Source organism: Balearica regulorum, chromosome 2 (assembly GCF_011004875.1).
Source record: "Balearica regulorum gibbericeps isolate bBalReg1 chromosome 2, bBalReg1.pri, whole genome shotgun sequence".
NCBI lineage: Eukaryota > Metazoa > Chordata > Aves > Gruiformes > Gruidae > Balearica > Balearica regulorum.
The window spans coordinates 147,724,087-147,745,087 of NC_046185.1; the positions used below are offsets into that span (position 1 = coordinate 147,724,087).

The window sequence follows — 21,001 nt, forward strand, 5'->3', positions numbered from 1 at the left end:
ATTAAAAATACGATGTCAGATTCAGGATTATCTTTTTGAGGAAAATGTTTGGCTTTTTGATTGTTTGTTATTAGTTATTAAAGCCACACAAACATTAGACTATACTCACAGCACTTGTGTTTTTGTATTTTCATTCCCTCAGCAGTTCTTAAAGTTTCTTGATCTGTGCATTTCAAACATGAATGATATTGCCAAATTACTAAACCCTTCTTCTGTGGATTTTTTTTTTTAATATAGTATAAAAATATGTATGACAGTCTTGCAGAGAATTCTGCGCCTCAAAATCTCTTTCCTAAGGATTTATGTAGTAGCCTGGCTATAGTTGCAACTGATCCTAGCCCTGATGCTCGGTTTAGTTTGTATTTACAGCTCCATATGAATCTTTGGGGCGGGAGAAAAAGCAAACTTTTGTATCTTTGTTCAGTTTATTATGGATTTCCTACTTAAGACCAATTATTTTACTCATAAAGAACAAGAGAACTTGACTGTAACTAAGTGTATGAATGTCTTATGATAAACTTGGATTTCTTAGTTGCTTTTAGTTTTCTCTTAAAAGAGACTTTACTATAAATTCTGGGGGTTTGTTATTGTGAAGTGTTTTTTTTTCTGGTAAATAAATACTTAAACAGGTCATATATGAAACATTGCTACTGTAGAATGGTTATATTGCTTTTCAAGCTAATCAGTATTTTTTAAAAATTTTTATACAAATTTATTTAATGACTTTTGCATAATTTTTTTAAGTGGAAGGTTATTGCACTTCATTTCTAGTACCATTGTGGTAGGATTTCATGTGCAATGTGTAGATGTCAATTTGACTTACTAAAATGATGCAAGATCAACTGATACCAAGCTTTTTTTATAACATTCATATTAGTAGTACTGTAGTGCTGCTTATGTTTGCTGAAATATTTTGTCTTGTTCAAAACAGCTTGCTATGGAATTGTTCAAGTACCCACTGGACCTTGGTTTTGCAGGAAGTGTGAATCTCAGGAAAGAGCAGCCAGAGTGGTATGTGCTTTGTTTATTAAGTAATGCTAGTTATAATGCTTGTGTGGATAATATTTACCCCGGTATCCCAGTAGTAATAGAAGATAGCTTAGCTTTTTGTCATAATTCATCTAGATGCTATTCAGAAAGACTTTTTTTTTTTTTTTTTAAGTGGAAATATGTAACTGTCTCTAAGTATTTTGACAATTTCTGTGGGGAGTGTGTGTGGGGTTTTTAAGTGGTTTTTCTTTTTTTTCCCCTGACCATTTCAAAGATTATTTTCTTCTTATCTGTGGTGTGAGTTTTGTGTAGTTTTGTCAGTTTAATACTCACATAGTTAGGTATGGGGAGGAAATAGAATCAGTGTCCAATTTTCTTTTACAGCAACTTAGATTGCCAGTTGAAAGCTTCAGTCTAGGAACAATTAACCAATAAGTAGTGTTCTTAATTTTGGAATCTAATGCTTACTTGGAATGTGATACTTCTAATTGAAGAAACATTTTCTTTCTCTTTTTAATTTTTTATGGTAAATATTGAGGATTCGGATAATCCTTCTGAACAACAACAAAAAAACCCAACACTTTTTTTCTTGATTATATGAGGGTTTTTTTTTTTGTTAGAGTTTTATGTTATTAGATCAAGCTGTGTGATATCAGGCATTTCTAGAAAAAGACAATCACACTTCTCACTACTTGACACTTTTTAGTTTGTCTTCCAGCAAAAGATAAACTGAGAATATTTAGAAAGACTAAGCTGGTCCTTTGCCTCTGAAAACATTTTTCATATACAAGTTGGGAGAGAGGGTGGTGCAGCTTCTTAGGGAAGTGTGTAAACTATTTCTTTCATATCTAAAGACAAATTAAGAGCCTGAGACCAAATTTTCAGTGACTGGCAGAGTGTTTACATGAGCTGTTTGCTGTACCTGTTTCCTTTTCTAATATAAAGTACTATAGAAATGGTAGGATGACTTAGTGTTGTGTGAATTTTTGGCACAGGACTGAAGAATCTTGTTCCCCTTCTTTTTCTCAACTTGCTGCCTATGTTTCCATAATGCCCTAGTAACCCAGATGTTGTTACTCCTTCCAAAGAAGACCTGTTGGTGGGTGCATGAATGTATTGATTTCTATGTGCTCTCCAAATATTTGTCAACAGAAAATCAAAACTGCCTCCCTTTCTAAAGAAAGGCTGTTTCTTTCTTTTCTTGGGAAGACCATCAGCAATGTAAAGTTTTAAAAGCAGCATTTTTTAATGTTGCTGAGTTTGATATATGCAGATTGACAGCAAAAATATGGAGGGGGGAAAGACATGGTGGCTAGAAGGAGGATTATTCTGGTGCTTTATAGGGAATTCTCGTCAGGATTTAGGATATATAATCCCAACACAAGGAATGAAGGAGAACTGTACTGAGTTCTAAAATAAACAGTGTCTCACTGTGTTCCAATAATTTCTTGAGTTTACCAAAGAGAATAGCTTTGATAGACATTATACAGCTTTTCTTTGCTGTTTGAAGTTAAGAAGGAATAGTGATGAACTTAACTAAGTTCTGTGCCCGGTGTATTCTATTCTTGTTTCCATCTAATGGGATCTGTTTATGGTACAGTTCAGCAAGTTGATTAATGATCTCATAAACGGGAAAGATTTTTTTTTTAAATAATACAGCATAGGTTTAAATGGTTCTGAAGTGAAACTAACTGCCCATGAGGTAGAACAGATTGATAACAGTTGAAGTTTTAACAACTACTTGTATGTTAGTGAGTTAGAAACATGGTGGCTGTCTCAGGTTTCTTGGAGAAGCCCTTAACATTCAAAAACTAAACTGAAGTTCTGACTTCAGTGTGAAAACTGGAACTTTATTGTAGCCCGTTTATCAGACTCAAGTTGTAATACACTTACTTGGAAAAGCAAACCTCCTTATCATCACTGTAGGAGACTGAAGCTTAGTTTTTCTATTGACCTTTTTGTCTAGAAACAAAACTGAAATTACATTAACCATATTACATTGAACATGCTTCTACTTACTTATTTTTAATCTTTAAAAAAACCCTGAGTCTTGCCCTCAAAGCATGTTTTTCCCTGCTGATGCTGTGTTGTGTTTTTTTGGGGTGTTGGAGGGGTTTTTTTTGTTTGTTTTTTAAGCTGCAGTTACTGAGCAAATAAATCTATTCTGATAAGAGACCAGAGTTAATTGCTTGCATTAAAGTTAGTCTTGCTTTAACAACTGAAAGACACAGACTAAACTCAAGTAGGTGGGTCACCAGAGAACTTTGCTTAACAGCAGGTTAGAGCAATTGGTTTCCCATATACTTCCAGCTGTTACACACTGATGTCTGCTGTGTTCCCTTACTTTTGCGTGCTGCTGCTAAACTAGTACGTACCGCTTGTCAGTGAAAGTGGCTGATTATTTTTTTTTTTTTCCTTCAGCCACACAAGCCTTCTGGCTGGTTGACTTCTGTGTTTTTGATAGTGAGGTGGTAGCCAGTGTCCTGGGTTTTGAATGGTCAACTACTAGTTGGAAAGCACAGTTCCATACCTGACAAGTCATACTGAGCCTTGGCTCTAGTGTGGTCATATTTTTGCGTGTGAGAGAGACTGTGATTTTTGTAAATCTGAAGTATTTGGATAATGGATATATTGAGGTGTTTGGTAATTATTTGACTTACCTTATAATCATGCATATGTAGTACATAATAAATAGAAGGTTGTAATCCCCCTATGCACTTTTTACAGTTACTGTGTAAGTTTTTGACTATTGCTTGAAAAGTCTTAGTTTTCCCTAAAACAGCTAATTTATCTTAGCTGACCTATGGTGAGCTTGGAATGTGAATCTTTTCAAGATGGGTGGCAAATGCTCCCGGCTTTGTCTGTGTCAGCAGCAGCTGTTATTACTCTGCATAGCGGGCCCTTTTGATGTCTTCACATATGCCTTCTGAATCAAAAAGCAGGGCAGATACATGTTGATGTAGGAAAAAGTAATATTGGGTTCCATATATATATATATGGAGTAGTATGTAAGGGACTTTGGATCCTGGCTTGGGAAATTGGATAGTGCATATATGTTGTCCAGGGGTTGGTAGTACTGGTATCCAAAGAGAGACTAGAGAAGCTAAGTTTAGGAATTGTAGCACAACTGTTGTTCAAAAAGACTTTTTTTCCCCCATCATCCTATGTGCCAAACATCTTTCTTGATGATCTTATTTTAAGAATGATTTAATTATAGTATTGTATTGAGTCTGGCTGAGATGGAATTAAATTTCCCCATAGCAGCCCTCACAGCACTGTGCTGTGCATTGGTGGCGAGCAAGGTGTTGGTAACACACCAGGGTTTTGGCTACTCCTGAACAGTGCTGGCACAGCACCACGTCCGCCTCTCCAACATCCCCTCTCACCAGTAGGTTGGGGATGGGCAAGGTCTTGGGAGGGGACACAGCCAGGACAGCTGACCCCAACTGACCAAAGGGATATTCCATACCATGTGATGTCTGTTCAGTAATAAAAGCTGAGAGAAAGGAGGAGGAAGGAGGGGCATTCGTTATTTGTGATGTTTGTCTTCCGGAACAACTGCTATGTGTACTGAAGCCTTTTTTTTTTTTTTTTAATGGGGTGGCTTATGAAGTTGAAGGCAGTACTAGCCCAGAACTGAGTTGGCACATTTGCGGGACCCTACAGCTGCTCTAATAAGCCACCTGGATTTTAGTCCTGGGGAGTGTGTTGAGGGGGCTGTGACTCCCTTTGGAGCTAGCCACGTAAGATTTGCGATGATATTCATTGGGTCTCAGCTGAATCTAGCATGACTGGAGTCTCTGCACTTGTGCATGTGTTTCTTGGAACTTGGTGTGGAGACACACAGGCTGTCATTGCAGAGTCAGTTTAGATCATACAGTACTTAAAGATTCAGAGCTGTAGTAATGCAGCTATACTGTTTACCTCCAAAGCTGGTTCAGGTACAGTGTGCTCTCATAGTGATGGTTTCCTGCTAGTAATCCTGCCAGACCTGAGCTGTTCCTGCATCTGCTGCACAGATGAGCCACAGTCTGAATGCTTGAGAATTCTTTTTTTTTTTTTTTTAATCTTTAATATAACAACGGTTGTAGTTCTCTCTCCAAGTTCCCTTTTTAAAAAAATCTTTCATCATGTGCATCTACAAGTTTGTCACTGTAGAGCTGCTTGTAAGAGTTGTATGATGTATCCATAGTTTAATGCCCCACCCCTAGTGTTTATGTAGTGTAAAATAACCATAGGTGTAGTATTACTTGGCTTTTACCTGAACAGGAGGAGGCAAGGAAGGAGGAAATAGGAGTGTAGGCTTTCAATATGCAGATAGGTTTGTGATCAGAGCTCTGACAGCTCTGGCTCAACAGGCTGCCTCCAGGGGAACGGTATCTCTGTGCCTGGGCTTAGAATCTGTTTTGGTGTGGTTATTACACCTGTATCTGTAAACTAGAATGCGCATCAATAAATACAGTCACAATAGAGGTGAAGGAAACTTAATTTTAGGAGAAGAAAACTTGCTGTTTTCTTTTTTCTTCAATTTGAAATACCATCAAATCAGGATTTATATAGTATGCATTCTCTTTGAAAGTATCTCTTGAAATAATTCTTAAAGAAATTTTGAAATAAATGTTCTTTTTTAACGTGTTTCCATAATTTTCCTTAAAGGACATTTTATATAAGACTATTACTACAGCTACTTTTAAGAATACTATAACAAGTAGTAGAAAAATTGCTTTAGTTTTGAGCATAAACAGAAAAAATAACTTCAGTGCTTTTGATATTTGTGTGGCTTCTACACAACAGTAGAATAGTAACTTCTAAATAAGAGAAGGAAAAGTGACTGTAAAATACAAATTGCTTGTAGATTTTTTTCTATATAAATATGAGAAACTGCTACTTATTAATGATATCTTCCTGCCCTCCCCCCTCCCTCCAAGGAAAAAACCCACCAAACAACCCCGTCTTGTCTTTTATGAATGGCTAAGCAGTCTAGAAGGCAGTGAATGTTTACTTATAGCTGGATAACTGGAATAAAAAGTCTGCCTGAAGATACTTAGGCACAGCATGTTGTATTGGGCTTGAATGGCAAGGTTTTGGTAGCAGGAGGGCTACAGGGGTGGCTTCTGTGAGAAGATGGCAGATTCCCCTATGTCCAACAGAGCAAATGCCAGCCGGCTCCAAGACGGACCTGCTGTTGGCCAAGGCCAAGCCCATCAGTGACGGTGGTAGTGCCTCTAAGATGTCATAGTTAAGAAGGGGGGGAAAAAAAACTGCTGTGCAACAGCAATTGCAGCCAGAGAGAGGAGTGAGAAGATGTGAGAGGAACAACTCTGCAGACACCAGGTCAGTGAAGATGGAGGAGAGGAGGTGCTCCAGGCACCGGAGCAGAGATTTCCCTGCAGCCTGTGGAGAAGACCACGGTGAGGCAGGCTGTCCCCCTGCAGCCCATGGAGGAAGGATGATGGTGGAGCAGAGATTCCACCTGCAGCCTGTGGAGGACCCCGCGCCAGAGCAGGTGGATGCACCCAAAGGAATCTGTGACCCTGTGGGAAGCCCGTGTTGGAGCAGGCTGCTGGCAGGACCTGTGGCCCCACGGAGAGAGGAGCCCAGGCTGGAGCAGGTTTGCTGGCAGGACTTGTGACCCTGTGGGGGACCCACGCTGGAGCAGTCTGGTCCTGAAGGTCTGCACCCCGTGGAAGGGACCCACGCTGGAGCAGTTCATGAAGAACTATAGCCCGTGGGAAGGACTCGCATTGGAGAAGGTGATGGAGGACTGTCTCCCGTGGGAGGGACCCCACGCCGGATCAGGGGCAGAGTGTGAGGAGTCCTCCCCCTGAGGAGGAAGGAGTGGCAGAGACAATGTGTGATGAACTGACTGCAACCCACGTTCCCCTGTGCTACTGCTTGGGAGTAGGCAGAGAAAATTGGGTGTGAAGTTGAGCCCAGGAAGAAGGGAGGGGTGATGGGAAGGTGTTTTAAGATTTAGTTTTTAGTTTCTCGTTGTCCTGTTCTGATTTGTTTGGTAATAAATTAGATTAATTTTTCTAAGTCGAGTCTGTTTTGCCCATGATGGTAATTGTTGAGTGATTTCTCCCTGTCCTTATCTCAACCCGTGAGCCTTTCATTATATTTTCTCTCCCCTGTCCAGCTGAGGGGGGGAGTGATGGAGTGGCTTTGGTGGGCACCTGGCCTCCAGCCAGGGTCAACCCACCACAGTCCTTTTTGATACTTAATGTGAGGCATGAGGAATTCAAGATAAAGATGGTAATTGGGAGAGGTAACGGGCAAAACATGGACTGAACAGAGCTAGAAAGAGAAGAACGGAATGATTGTGGGGAATTTATGTTGTTCTAATTGTGGTGAAGGTGAAACTTCTTTTATTCTGAAATGATTGATGTGTGTGTTTTGTCCATTACATAGATGGGTGAGTGTTGTTTGCTTTGCATTTCATGAGTAGGAGATAATATTTTTTCCTGTTCAGATTTTTTTTTTTGTATATGTAGTGATTAGAGACCCATAACCTTATTGCACTGTGACTCAAAAGATGACAGTTGCATAGTGTCTGGTCATCAAGGTTAGGAGTACAAATGACAGAAGGTGCTGCAGAAGTACAGTATATTTTCTGTGTATTTTCCACGCCAACTGGTGAACTGAACCTTACGTGCTGTATTGTGTGCTGTGCATGTCGAAGTGGGGATATTAATGCTATTTCTGATTGTGCTGCCTTCATGCTTTTTTTTGTGCAGCATTTTTTCCTGCTTGTATGTGTACTTGCTACTTTGTTTCTAAATACACAGCTGAGTTCATAAACTTATTTGAAGTACTTCATTACAGCAGAAAAGGTCTGCTAATTTTTTTTTTCCAGTTTTGATTAGCTGCAGTTTACCTAAATTTACACCTTATTTGTGCAGTAACTTATCATATAATCATGGAATGGTTTTGGCTAGATGGGACCTTCAAGATCATCTAGTTCTAACCCCCCTATCACGGGCAGGGACACCCTCCGCTAGACCAGTTTGCCCAAAGGGAACCTGTTCCAGGGCCTCGCCATCCTCATTGTGAAGAATTTCTTCCTAATATCTAATCTAAATCTACTCTCCTTCAGTTTAAATCCATTACCCCTTATCCTGTCACTCCACGCCCTGGTAAACAGTCCCTTCTGCCCTAATATGTAAAATAAAATCGTAGTCTGTAGAAAACACTGACTCTTAACTCGGTGTTTTGTTGCTCCTGTAGTTGTAAATGATCCCTCTCCAGCTCTCTTGTACTGGAAGGCTGCTATAAGGTCTCCCCAGAGCCTTTTCTTCTCCAGGCTGAACAAGCCCAACTCTCTCAGCCTGTCTTCATAGGAGAGGTGCTCCAGCCCTCTGATCATCTTCGTTGCACTCCTCTGGACTAGCTCCAACAGGTCCATATCTTTCTTGTACTGGGGACCCCAGAGCTGGATGCACTATTCCAGCTGGGGTCTCATGAGAGTGGAGTAGAGGGGCAGAATCACCTCCCTCAACCTGCTGGTCACGCTTCTTTTGATGCAGCCCGGGATATGGTTGGCTTTCTGGAATGCAGATTGCTGGCTCATGTTGATTTTCTCATCCACCAAGACCTCCAAGTCCTTATCTTCAGGGCTGCTCTCAATCCATTCTCTGTCCAGCCTGTATTTGTGCTTGGGATTGCACCGACCCATGTGCAGGACCTTGCACTTGGCCTTGTTGAACTTCATGAGGTTCACACGGACCCACCTCTCCAGCCTGCTAAGGTCCCTCTGGATAACATCCCTTCCCTCAGCATGTCAACTGCACCACACAGCTTGGTGTTGTTGGCAAACTTGCTGAGGGTGCACTCAATCCCGCTGTTCATGTTGCCATCTAAGATGTTAAACAGCTCTGGTCCCAGTACCAACCCCTGAGGAATGCCACTTGTTGCTGGTCTCCACTTGGATGTTGAGCTGTTGACCGCAACTCTTTGAGTGTGACCATCCATCCAATTCCTTATCCACCGAGTGATCCATCTGTCAGATCTGTGTCCTCCAATTTAGAGACAATGGTGTCATGCGGGACAGTGTCAAATGCTTTGCACAGGTCTGGGTAGATGACATCAGTTGCTCTTCCCTTATCCACCAATGCTGTAACGCTGTTGTAGAAGGCCGCCAAATTTATCAGGCACGGTTTGCGTGTAGTGAAACCATGTTGGCCGTCACCAGTCACCTCCTTATAATTACATTATGCTAGATATGGATACTTAGAGTATTTGGACTTTAAAACACAGTGTTCCATCACTCAAGTACTACTTAGTCAGACTTTTCTTAACATAGGTATAGCAGGTACTTTAGTAAATGCTCTGAAGATTCTGTGGCAAATTTACTGAAAGAAGCGAGACTAGAACAAAACATTTTCCATTACAGGAATTGCTTAATTCTTATGCAGAAATGTTTTGTGACTGTTTGTGTCGTTGCTATACTGTTAAGTCACTGGCAGAAGAAGTCTATAAAGTAAGCAAGGAGCTCCTCAACTGCAAGGAGCCTTACTTAAAATGCATGCTAGCATTTTATACCTAGGAATTTTTAGGGTACGGCTATGGTATGTTGCAGGAGGACACTGAAGTGAACCATTGCATACTGTGTTTTTTTCAGTTAGATTGAATTGGGTCAGTAGCATACTTTCAGCCTGATAACAAAAACTTGGGCGTTGGAAAAAGCTTGGGTGTTGGATTTGGAAATCCAGGCAAATATGCCAGATATTTTTCATAGGCTTCTGATGCTTTCCATTAAAGATCAATATGTGAATCCTAAATTTTGTGTATGTTTATAATTTGATTCCTGCAACATCTAGCAGGACTTACTAGTCTTAAATATGTCGTGAGAGATATATGGCTTTGGACTTCTGAAGTTGGATTATCCTGATCATAGAATCGTTTAGGTTGGAAAAGACCTTTAAGATCATCAAGTCCAACTGCTAACACTGCCAAGTCCACCACTAAAACATGTCCCTCATCACCACATGTATGTGTCTTTTAAATATCTCCAGGGTTGGTGACTCAACCACTTCCCTGGGCAGCCTGTTCCAGTGATTGACAACCCTTTCGGTGAAGAAATTTTTTCCTAATATACAATCTAAACCTTCCCTGGTGCAACTTGAGGCCATTTCCTCTTGTCCTGTTGCTTGTGACTTGGGAGAAGAGACCGACGCCCACCTTGCTGTGCCCTCCTGTAAGGTAGTTGCAGAGAGCGATAAGGTCTCCCCTCAGTCTCCTTTTCTCCAGACTAAACAACCCCAGTTCCCTCAGCTGTTCCTCGTAAGAGTTGTGCTCTAGACCCTTCAACAGCTTCATTGTCCTTTGGATGTGCTCCAGCACCTCAATGTCTTTCTTGTAGTGAGGAGCCCAAAACTGAACACAGTACTTGAGGTGCGGCCTCACCAGTGCCTGGTACGGGGTGACAATCCTTCCCTTAGTCCTGTTGGCCACGCTATTCCCGATACAAGCTTGGATGCTGTTTGTCGTCTTGGCCACCTGGGCACACGGCTGGCTCATGTTCAGCTGGCTGTTAACCAGCATTCCCAGGTCCTTTTCCTCCAGGCAGCTTTCCAGCCACTGTTCCCCAAGCCTGTAGTGTTGCATGGAGTTGTTGTGACCCAAGTGCGGGACCCGGCACTGAGCCTTGTTGAACATCATACAGTTGGCCTTGGCCCATCGATCCAGCCTGTCCACATCTCCCTGTAGAGCCTTGATGTATGCTGTCATCGCTATATTACATTGCACTCTATGTTATCTCTCTTCCAGTTACCTTACATGTATTGAGTAAAAGTATGACTAAATGTCACCTGTAGTACGTACTGACTGGATGGTCTTGGAAGAATGCTGATTTGCATGTTGAGTGCCTCTAATCTTCTTGTCATAGTCTGTAAATTTATTATCTGTAGTAGATGTTTTTGACAGAGCTAACTGGATCTGCATATATTTTTATTTGATGCATTGATAAAAAGAACTAGGTCGAATCTCTTTAATTTATCCAGGTATAAACCCCAAAATGCTTCAGGTAGTCAGTCTGTTTTTCTTTTACCTGTCAACTATGTGCTTTAAAAAAAGTTCTCCTCTTCTCCTGGGACAGATGACTGAATAGAGATGGGACAGAGCTTTGGCAAATTTGTCAGCATCAAGAAGTGATTATTTGAAGATGGAGATGACTTAATTTCTTAAGTTGTCAAGTTGCAGAACATAGCACTTTTGAAGAGGAAGTACTGACAGTATGCGTTCATTTGCTCTATTAGTGGTGTCAGCCAGTTGGGGATTCTTGAATGTGGCAGAAGATCTTTTGATTCCTGTTGGTTCTTCATTGTGGCTTATATATACTGGAGTCTGGTGTGAATCATAGGTTGGAAACATTGGAACTTTAGTTTGCTTCTTTTCAGATACATTGGTTGAAAAAATGTATAGTCAGCTATATGCTGACTTCTGCTTCAAATACTTGCATGGTTGCAAGCTATCATTTGTAGAGCCATTTAGATCAAAATATTGAAGGTGAGTATTTTGTAGGTTTATAAGTAAAGTCTTAAAATATTCCAGGTTGAGACTATTGATAAGGTATATTGCTGTCCAGCTGCAGTTTAGAAACTGATAAATAACAAAATGTGGCTTTCCTTTTGTAGATAGTAGTTTCTTCATTAGTTGGGCCATGTATTCCTATAGAAGCTTTTGGAAAAGGGGTTATGCAATTCATCCTTTTTGCTGTACTGAACAAGTGAAAAATGAAGTTTTGACTCTGGCAAATATTATAAAGCACAGGTGTAAAATATCAGAAATTAATGGGAATTTTCAGAGTACCTAATTGGTTTTAAGGAAAAAACATCAAAGAAAATATTAGTAAAATCTCAGAATGAAAGGTTTTGATATGGATAGCCAAAGTTTGGTGTAAGTAGCGGTTCAGTAATTTCAACAGCATCTGGGAATGCTTGTGAATTTTACTGGACTTTCTGGAGGCCTCACGGGCTGTGCAGATGATCTTCTCTGGTTAGTCTGTGTATGTTGGCAGTATCAGGTTTACTTCATAGAAGATAGTTTGAAGGGGTGAATGGAAAAATGATATGTCTCTGGGTTCTGAGGGCTGGGGTAGGGTACTGCCAGCAGACGTAGACATGGTCAGTCTGGTACGCATCCTGTTGCTGGGTCTGTGTTTGTACTAACTGCATCTGAATTCTCATCTATTGATAGAATTTATGCCAAGTTACAAATTTCCAGTATACTGGTTTGTACCACTCTGCAAATATTTGTGGGTTTTTCTTCTTCTGCTTGTCTGATGGTTGCAAAAACTGTTTCTTTGTAGGCGTTTGTTCTTCTGTAGAAACCCTCTGATTAGCTGAATTAGAGTGACTTTTTCTGTTAAGTATCGTCTAGTTGTCTGTAGTGTAATTATTACACTTTTATGTAAGTGTCTTTAGACAATGGTATCTCTTTGTAGAGGGAGCTATGTTTACATTGGTTGTTCAGTACCATATTTGCCTGAATCTAACACAAACTAATCACTAAAATGACCCCAAATTTTTCCAGGCTTGTTAGAAAGAAAACAGATTTTTTTCTTGTTTTCATTCTAATGTATGTGTGTTATTTTTTTACACTTTTTTTTTTTTCCCTATCAAAGAATTGGGCCAAAACACTAGGTGAAAGAGGGACGTAGAAAGAAAAGTATAACAGGAAGATGAGAAAATGTGAGACTCTTTCCTCTGGAGAAGATAGAATACTAATTTCACACCCTTTGAGGGAGAAGGAAAATAAATAGCAAACCCATTTTGAGCTTAGAAGGTAATTTTTCATCACAAAAGTGAATAAAGAGCTTCAACTAGGTATATATTAGTAGGGTGTTGTATATACAGCATTGGCATAACTGAAACTCTAGACATGATGTGTTATCAACTTTGTATCCAGAGCTGTTTTCTAGATAGCTTTTTTTTTCCCCATAATTTTTAACATTTTTGACAGGTATGTGCCTGCCAGTGTTAAATTGTTTTACATTAACCTCAATAGCTACCTATATTTAAGTATATATAATATACTATATTTAAGTGTATTAAGATACTTTGTATTATCTGAAGTAGTAGTATATAAGACTATCTAGTGTATTCAAAGCCAATCAAAGTATTGGGAAAGATCATCTTAGATATGATAAAGAGTAATAGAGGTGACTTTTGTATGTTTCCTTCTGCTAACACCCAAGGGAGAGATAAAATAGGATAGAATATTGGTGAAGATGGGTGCAGCTGTACCACAGAACTTGGGAGACGAATACCTGGATGCAGTGAGTTGTGCTGCAGACTTCTGCCACTACTGATGAATGGGAGACAAGGTTGCCGAGAGCATCAGGCGCTGCCAGTTGGAAAGCCGTCGGTTAGAGACTAACCTTCTGATCAGCTGCTTTGCTTATCTTTGTAAATCTGTCCATGTGCTTTGGGGGAGTGTGTTGAGTTAGTGCATTTTGATATATACAGAAATACCCAGTAGCATAGCATGCTGTAAATAGACGTATTTGGAAGCAAATTCAGAAGAAAAGAAATAAAATTATTTCTGCTTGGCAACTGACTCTCTTCTCCTAGGTTAATTTTAAGAAAGCCATAAAAATTTGATGGAATGTGTGCAGGGTTTGTTTTCACTAAAATGTGAACTAAAACTTGCAACAAAACCAAATGGATTTAACCACCCTGCTGTTTGATTACTGATTAACAGGAGCAGCAGAATAAAATGTTTTGTATGTCAAGTTTTAACTCCTGTTGATGAAAGGATTGAAAGAGATTGAGCGTCAGGTTTCAAGAACTGTGATGCTGATTTTGTGTAACTTGCTATTTTGTTATTTGTGACTTTAAAGATCATGTATTGCAGTCCCCAAAAGTTGTTCCTTTCAGTTAAATACTGTTTGTTTGCTGTTGTCAAGTAATATGAAACAGTAATTTTGTGATCAAAATGTACTTTGGATAAAAACCCAAACTGTTGTGGAAACATGGGTGTCATGCTGGGTATAGTACAGCTTGGGAGGGAAAATAAGCTTGTAAACTAAACAGTTTCTGTATATATGGCTGATGCCTGTTAAAAAACCTGGAATATATGAATGTGAGGGAAATACCAAAACAAAAGGGGCCTAATAAATATGTCTGTGTCTGGGCCCAAGAAATATGTCTATATTACTACCAAAATTAAATTAGTCTGTTTCAGGCATGGTGTATGGTTGTTTTTTTTATTTTGTTTGATTTGTTTTCTTTTTTTGGGGAGGTGTGTGTGAGATGTGGTGATGTTTTGTTTGCGTGTGGGGTCGTGGTTTTTTGGTTTTCTTGGGGTTTTTTTAAGACCCTTGGTTGTAATTCCATACTGACTTACAGCTAGCACAGATGATGCCACCTCCTGAACAGGGTGATTGTATCCTTGCCATACTCCCTGTGTTCCTGTTACGTTTTTTATCTGGCATTGTAGTTCATATGGCCTTATGGAAGGGTGGCTCAAAGAAGTGATATGGCTGGAAAAAAGGTACTTTATTTTTAGTTGCTGATTAGGATTTCCATATGGTTAAATGAATGCTCATCCCAGAGCAAGGGAGGCATAGCAGGGGTTGGCCAGTGATCTTCTTTTGGCAGCAGTGTGTAATTATGTTAGCTTAAAGTGAGTCTGAAGTAAGCTGTAACTGCAGCCTAATTTCTCAGCTAACTTTAGGAACTGTGGTCTATTTAATCTGCTGTAGATCTTCTTGTGTTATTTAGGTTAACAGGTCATATAGAGAGACACAGTTTATTGCCTCATTGCAATGCTGGGAATTCAGTCCTGCAGGACTTTACTTGGTTTACAGTCATTATTCAGGTGAATGGTTCCATTGGCCTACCTTGGACCAGAATTCAGTACATTACTTGCACAAGAATTCTTTGACCTTTGTTTTCTTGTAACAAGACACAGCATATAATGGATGTCTGCAGATGATGCTTTATGAAACTTGCTCCAAATTTATAGAACCCTGAGGGAAGAACAATGCTATATTCCTATTATTCTTTTTTTCTTCTCTCCTACTTGTATAGTCTTGTGTCTGTCTATCTTCCCTATCTACTATGTGTCTCTTGTTCTTTATCTTCACTTCAACATGAATAAGTTAGTCTCTTGGATTAAATCAGCTTCTCTATGCCTTTCCTCCATTTGCAATTGAAAAATCGATAGAGTTAGGTTAACAAAAAAGACTCCAGTAATTAGGTTTGCTAATGTTATGTTATATTGGTTAAGGAAGCTGTTAGTCCTGGTTAAAATGTAAAGGTATATTTACCTAAAATAAGGGGAGAAAACTTTGTGCCATAATGCAGTGGAGCCTAATTGGACTTTAATTAATTCAGTATAGGAAGATGGGTTTATTTAGCTCCTTCTTTACTTCTCTTATTCTGGTCTTCCAGTCTTGAACCTTTTTCTGCTGAGTATCTTTAGTGGACATCCCCATTCTTTTTTTATTTTACTGTTCTTTATCTCTTTTTGGTTATTTCCACTTTTTTAATAATGACAGAAAAAAATCTGCTCCTTTCCCCTTCTGCATGGGCTCGCCATGCTTTTGACCACTTTAGGTCTCTCTGCTGGGTGACTTTTTAAAGACTGTACCCTTCAGGAGGCAGTAGGTTTTTCATCAGACCCAGGCAGTCTCAATTTGCCTGGATGCTAACGTTACAGGATCAGTTGTCTTTCACTTAATTACCTTGCTGTTTATGTAGCTCAGAAGTGAATTGTGATAGTTACACTGTCAGACTGTTCCGGAACTTTTGAGATTGGTTTCACTTAGTCCTCTACAGGAGACCTCATAGTCCAAAGCAATTCCTGCTGAGAGTTCACCTGAATTCTGCTCTGTTCCACCAAAGACCTGCAAAAATGAGATGTCCATGTTACACTCCATATGGACAGCAAGGGAAGGGGCAATGTCACCTGCTACAACTTCACTCTTCCTTCAGCCAGTATTTGTGTCTTTTTCACTCCTCTTCACGTCTGACTCAAGCTGTACCTCCAGCACCACATGCACTGGTGCCCCTCTCTGCTATAGGACTAATGCCCACCAACGGATGTGGTTATTCTCTTGGGTCAGCCTCTTTGGTATTCACATGTGCACTGTCTGACCTGATGATGTTTATCTGAACTGTTGATCAGTCATAGGAGCATGTAATATCTTGTGGGTGTCGTGCCCACCCCCTGCTACCCCTCCCTCCCTGCCCCTGTCTGTTTAGTAGTTCCCCACAGTGTTTTTGAATGCTTAGACAATAAATCTGTGTCAGAAATCCTTTGCCAGCTCTAAGACTTAAAACGCACAACTGGATAAGAACCCTGGCATGGTCTGTGTGCTAAAATATTAGAGATCATTATTCTTTATAATGTGTTGCAGAGATCAAAGCTTTATTCCATCATACAAGTTGTTTGTGACATGGCATTTAGTAGAGAGATTCAGTTGTTGCTGTTCACTTAAACTCCAAGCTCCATCCATAAGTAATCTGGAAGAAGGAGACACTGTGTGGACAAAAACATTCAAATAAGAAATTTTAAATAACTGGACTTCTGAGGTATATACATACCCAACTATCTCCTTTCCTTTCTCCTGTGGAATCCTTTGTAACAACATCCATTTAAACATTTTGAAAGTACCTAAGGTTTTCTTCAGTCACTGCAGTTTCTCAGCTGAAATTATAATTTCTTTTGGAAATGCTATATTGTTGTAAGATTTTAGAACTAGTAATAAAGTGTAAGTTTAAAAAAAAAATAAAAAGGAAAACTTCTCTACTAGTGACTTATCTCAAGGGATGAGGCATACTGTTCCCACCTGGCAAAGCTACTGGTGTTACTGTGTGGTGCACAGTGAAACTTGGGAGAGCCGAAATGGGTGACAGAATCTGAGTGTGGAGGCTGGGAAGGAGTTAGCTTCATAACCTAGAGGAGGAAGTGGAAAGGGTCACTATGTGGTGTGTTAGCTTACTAGAGTGCTACTTTATTGCAGATTGTAGCCAGAGTTCCCAGCACCAGAAGTGCTCTGTGATCAGAGTGCAAGCATCTCTGCACAGTTGTCCAGCTCCATGAGACCCAAGTGCAGGCAGACTGCTCCCTGCCAGCAAGAGGATGCTCTGCAGAACTCACTGCACTCAAGTCATCTTCTGCTGTCAAAACTCCCAACTGCATTTCAGTTTGCTGTCTTGTATCTTCTCTGACTAGTTGCAGCCAGGCTGTAGGGGAGTAATGAGGAAAGACCTAGTGGACCTGAGTCCTATTAGAGATATGAGACAAAAAAAGAAATTAGTTGAAACTGAGCTCTGAAGAGACTGAATGGAGCACTCTTAGCTCTTCTGCATAAAGGAGTGGTTTAGTTCCTTCCTACTCAATGTTTTGTGATAATATTTTTTTTTATTTTGTGGTAAAGTTTGCTCAAGAAGTTTGCTAATTCTTTAATTATTAATGCCCCAGTCCTATGGTTCCCTGCCTTCAGTTTCGCTGATGTGACTGATTGTGGGATTATGCTTAAATTGTATCAGTGATATGACCTGAATTAAGAATGTTAAAAAGAAAAAGTTAATTTCATTCCATTTCACTGATCTGGTTTAAGGTGCAACACTACAGATAGTTGGGTCAGCAGCTGAGGGAGTGGTGGAGGGAGTGATTAGTAAGGGAGAGGTGGAGGGAAGAAGAGAACCTCCAAAACTGGTTTTGCCACTAGTGAAAATGTATGTCAAACTTCCACAGGTTTGCAGAGGTGGGGCAAGGTAGACGATGTTAACAGCTTCCCTTGTCTCAGCGGTAGATACATCACTGGCCTTAAGCTGCCAGCTCACAGCTTTGGGGTGGGAACAAACTTTATTGTGTTGTCACCACCAATACGTACCAGTCTTCTTGCTTTAAGAATCTGATCTAGTGTATGGGGAACTCACTGAAATGAACCTACTGCTACTGAGTGTCTCTCAGCACCCAACATTTAATATTTGGAAAGCTGGAGTGTTAAGATACAGCTCACATACATACTGCATAGGTAGGATTTTGTTTAAAATTAAATGATTGGTTAATTTCAGTTGCAAGGAAGTCCTTATAATCTTGACTTTAAAAAAAATGGTGTAGTGCTCCCAGTCTGCAGGCAGCTTATAGAATGGTTCATGAGTTTTCAACCATTTTTATCTCTAAATTTCATGATAGGCTTAATACTGCGTTTCAGTAAATTGCTGATCATTTTAGTGAGTGAATGTAAGGGAGTAATGAGTGAAGCAAAAGACAAAAAGCAGCAATCCTAAAGATTCTTTTTCCTGTATGTAGCTGTCTATACCAACGTATTGAGCAAAAATAATTTAAGAACTTTTCTATTCTACCTTTGTGAAAGCCTTTTTGCTGCTAATATAAATTTTCTTACAGTTTAAGAGGAATAGATAGTCCTCAAGATATATTTCAGCCATATGAATTTCAGGAATTGAATTTCTCATTCTTCAAATAAGTTTGGACAATCTGTTTCTGAGGCATTTCTAGCATCATAGGCTCCTTTATCTGCTGACTTGCAAGTTAGCTGGTAACGGAGCATAGTACTGTTCATGGAACGCAGAGAACATCTGTGCTGATGCCAGATGTCCCTCTCCATTTGAAGGATGTGGTGCTAAGTTTGTGTCTGATGATCAGACTGTTCTTGGGTTTCTTGAAAAGCTTGTTAGATTGGTGTGCTTTGTGTTGTCCCTAATTTGGGAGTTCGTAAAGGTTTTAATAAGGTAATTCCTAGGTATAGAACCTTCTGTAGTGGTGTTCCTTTGCATGTCATTTGGAGCAGTTGAAATGGAATGTGCGTCAAACCTGTTTCATTTCTGTCATCTCTGAAATGATTTGGAATTGGTTCACCCTGCTCTAAGACACTTAGAGATAAACTTGACATTAGGAACTTGATAGAGGGAGCAATAAAAGAAAGATTGTACTGCTGTGATCGTGGTGTGTGTTGGAAGAATATGATGTCAAACTGGATGTTTCCAGACATGTAATCTTGGAGAATTTCAAGGATGAATCAACTTCTGACATCCCTTTTCTGAGAGAGAAAGCAAGATCGGTTTTTGTCTCTCAGAGTAAGTGAGAGTCAGCAGAGGACTGTGAAGTCAGCTGTAGTAAGTGCACCTGTGCTGATTATATCCGTGGCACGTCTTTGTGATTGACCACCTTGGTGAACACAGAGATCCTAGGAGAAGGAAATACAGCAGGGAGTCTTTGGACTGTGCCTAGGTTTCTTATCAAGCAAGTTTATGCCATGCTATAGTTTTTGGAGGCTTGTCTCCAGAATTTCAGGGTGTGTAATCCAGGAATAAAAGCTTGGAGGTAGAATTGCAAGTAGCTTTAATTTATATCATAGTTTCAAGATCTGGGGGAGAAAGCTTTGTTTGTGACAAACTAACATGAATATTAAAGGTTAAGGGAAAACACACCCATTCACTTTTAAAGAATGGTTGCTTCCTTAATATCAGCTAACAGTTTTGATGTGTGTGGTTTCTTTTTCAATGTTCCTATAGTCATTCCATTTTTTAATTTTATTTTTGCTTTTTCTTTTCCTAGAGATGTGAATTATGCCCTCATAAAGATGGTGCTTTAAAGAGAACAGATAATGGGGGTAAGTTTTATTCTTACTTTTTGTGAACTCTGTTATTTTGTATGAGGGAAATAAGTGTGTGAAAAAAAAATTGTGGTTATCCTAAACATAAATGAAAACACTGGCTGGTTTGGAAAGAGAGAACTATTTTACAGTAATCTTTATTTGTCCAATTTAGGTTGAATTTAGTTTGAGAACATAAATCATTATTCTTAGTTTTATTTTTAGAAAAACGTTACAGTGAAGGAGAAACTGCATTTTAACATAAGATTTCAGTGGGTAAAAAGGATAAATTTTATGTGTATTTAGCTGGAATTTGTTTATAGAAAGCTGTTGAAAGTGCACCATTCATGGAGGAAAGTGGAATTTTTATGTTTGTAGCCCAGACTGAATGCACCAGTGCATTTTGAAAGGATAGCTCTTTCATGCCTGATTTACCAATAGATTCTGTAACAAAGAAGTTAGAGCTGAAAAGTTGCAGTAATGATTACCTGTCCCTTGCATCTTTCTAATTCATCATTTAGGTTATCATCAGTTCTGCTCCTGCTGAGTAGAACTGCTAGAGGAAATCTCCACTAAAGACTTTGTTGTGATTGTGTTTACACTAATAGCTGCATGATATGAGTGAAAAATTTCAATTAACTTTTCAATCACTTCTGGAATTCCTCCTTCTCTCTTTACTAGATACTTCTAAATTCCTGTCCATCATCTATCTGTAAATAGCCTGGTCATTTTGATACTGAGCCCCTTTTCTTCTGAGAGGAGAAAGTGTCATCAGGATTCTGGGTTTCATTTGGACAGTCTGTGTAAATTGTATTCTGGATGTTTTATGCTGCACATGTAATATTCTAACTAATTTATATCTTAGCTTAGTGTTGATGCAGCTTTGCTATTTCTGTTGCAGTGGAGTTGTAGGAACACAGAGCCTGCTTGTGTTCAGGCTGATTTATCCTTTCCCTTGTCTACACTTTGACTGCAAAGTACAGTACATGCTCTAGCGTTCACCATTCTAGTGTCTGCTTATCTCAAACATGTTAGTGGACTTAGCGTCATTTGTGATGTTGGGAGATTATATTGAGGCTGTGTGTCAGTGAAGGTACCATCTTAAGTGCCAGCCCAGTACTTTAGCCCTAAAACTATTCTTCCTCTCAGGTTGATACGTGGCAGTATTGAATTCGTGTCTTCAGAAATGGCAGCTGGACACTTGTTTTTTTAGGAACTAAGCAATAAGAAAGCCTCAAACCTCTTAAAATATACAGTAAAATTTGTGGAGTATGAAGTAGCTGAAGTGTTTTCTGGTTTTATACTTAAAGTAGTGTTTGGAAATGCCTTGCTATTCTCTATGGTAATTTTGAAACTTTTTCTTTGCATAAAGTCTTGAGAACGTATTTTGACAGTGTTCATCAAAGATCTCAGCATCCTATTAGTTATTTCTCTTATAGC

At 39.5% G+C, this 21,001-nt stretch overlaps 1 protein-coding gene across 5 annotated transcripts in view; it reads left to right on the plus strand.

Moving 5' to 3' along the window:
• MLLT10 (MLLT10 histone lysine methyltransferase DOT1L cofactor) overlaps positions 1 to 21,001 on the plus strand; it is a 134,644-nt gene that overhangs the window by 4,013 nt on the left and 109,630 nt on the right. For all 5 annotated transcript variants that reach the window (XM_075746341.1, XM_075746344.1, XM_075746343.1 and 2 more), the window contains 2 exons: positions 932 to 1,011; positions 19,525 to 19,579. In XM_075746341.1, the coding sequence (XP_075602456.1) occupies positions 932 to 1,011; positions 19,525 to 19,579 (135 nt within the window). The remainder of the gene's footprint in view (positions 1 to 931; positions 1,012 to 19,524; positions 19,580 to 21,001) is intronic.